Source organism: Eimeria tenella, genomic scaffold (genome assembly GCF_000499545.2).
Source record: "Eimeria tenella Houghton genomic scaffold, Eth_scaff3671, whole genome shotgun sequence".
Classification (NCBI taxonomy): Eukaryota; Apicomplexa; class Conoidasida; order Eucoccidiorida; family Eimeriidae; genus Eimeria; species Eimeria tenella.
Genome location: NW_013543278.1, coordinates 1885 through 3027, shown reverse-complemented (window position 1 = coordinate 3027; position 1143 = coordinate 1885). Strand labels below are relative to the sequence as shown.

The following is a 1143-nucleotide window of genomic DNA, read 5'->3' as shown; positions in this document are numbered from 1 at the left end:
AGGGGGCCCCCGAGGGGGGCCCCCGGGAGGGGCCCCAGGACGCCGGCGACAAGGCTGCTGCGGCAGCTGCGCTGCCAGACGCAGCAGCAGCAGCAGCAGCAGCAGACGCAGCAGCAGCAGAGGCAGCAGCAGAAACGGTGAAGGAGGTGCAGCAGCAAGTGCGGCAGCTCACGCTGCAGCGGGAGATCGAGCTGCAGGCCAGAACGGAGCAGCAAATGCAGCGGCAGCAGCAGCAAATTGAAGTTGCCCGGGAGGAGCTGCAGCTCGTGCTGCAGCAGCTAGCTGCAGCACGAGTGCAGCTAGCCAACTTGAAGCAAGCAGCAGCAGCAGCAAAGGTCGAAGCAGCAGAAGGGGAGGCGCTGCGCGCAGCGCAGCAGCAGCAGCTGCAGCAGCAGCAGCAGCGGCACGCCGTCGCGCTGCAGGCCCTGTTGCCCCGACAAACCCCCAGGGCCCCAGCAGCAGCAGCAGCAGCAGAAGGTTTCCATGCTGCTGCTGCTGCTGCTTTAAAAAGCCTCAAAGTCCATCCCGAGTCCCTGCTGCTGCTGGTAGCAGGCGCGCTGCTGATGCTGCTGCTGCTGCGCGCAAAACGCGCAGTCGGGGGGGCCCCCAGGGGCCCCCAGGGGGCCCCCCGGCAGCGGGCCCCACATTCCAGGAGGCCCCAAAAGGGTACTAGTGGGGGCCCCCACGGGGGGGCCCCCCGGGACTTCGAGGCCCCCGAAGAGGTGGCAGCAGCTCCTGCTGCTGCAGCAGCAAAAGCTGCTGCTGCTGCTGCAGCAGAAGCTGCTGGTGCTGCTGCTGCTGCCAGTGCGCCTGCAGCAGCGCCGTGAGCCAAGAAAGGCCCTGGGGATCCGATCCCACAGACACGATCCCACAGAGACGATCCCACAGGGACGATCCCACGGAGACGATCCCACGGAGTCGATCCCACGGAGACGATCCCAGGGAGACGATCCCAGGAGTTGAGGCCGAGTCCCGGGACCCCAGCTGCGATCCCGGAAGAACGATCCCGGGATCGTCTCCCTGGGATCGACTTTTATGGGATCGTCTCCGGGATCGTCTCCGTCTCCGGGATCGATCCCCTTGCGAGCAGAAGGTGCAGCCAAATTTACCATTTTTATGCGAGGTCTAATTGCTGCATTTTTT

The 1143-nt window shown here is 65.5% G+C and overlaps 1 protein-coding gene across 1 annotated transcript in view; it reads left to right on the top strand.

The window, feature by feature from the left end:
• Positions 1-827, top strand: part of ETH_00037650 (uncharacterized protein) — a gene marked incomplete at both ends in the record, with an annotated part of 1102 nt that extends 275 nt beyond the window's left edge. The window contains one exon of the mRNA XM_013376528.1: positions 2-827. Within this exon, the coding sequence (XP_013231982.1) occupies positions 2-827 (826 nt within the window). The remainder of the gene's footprint in view (position 1) is intronic.
• Positions 828-1143: the final 316 nt, after the last annotated feature.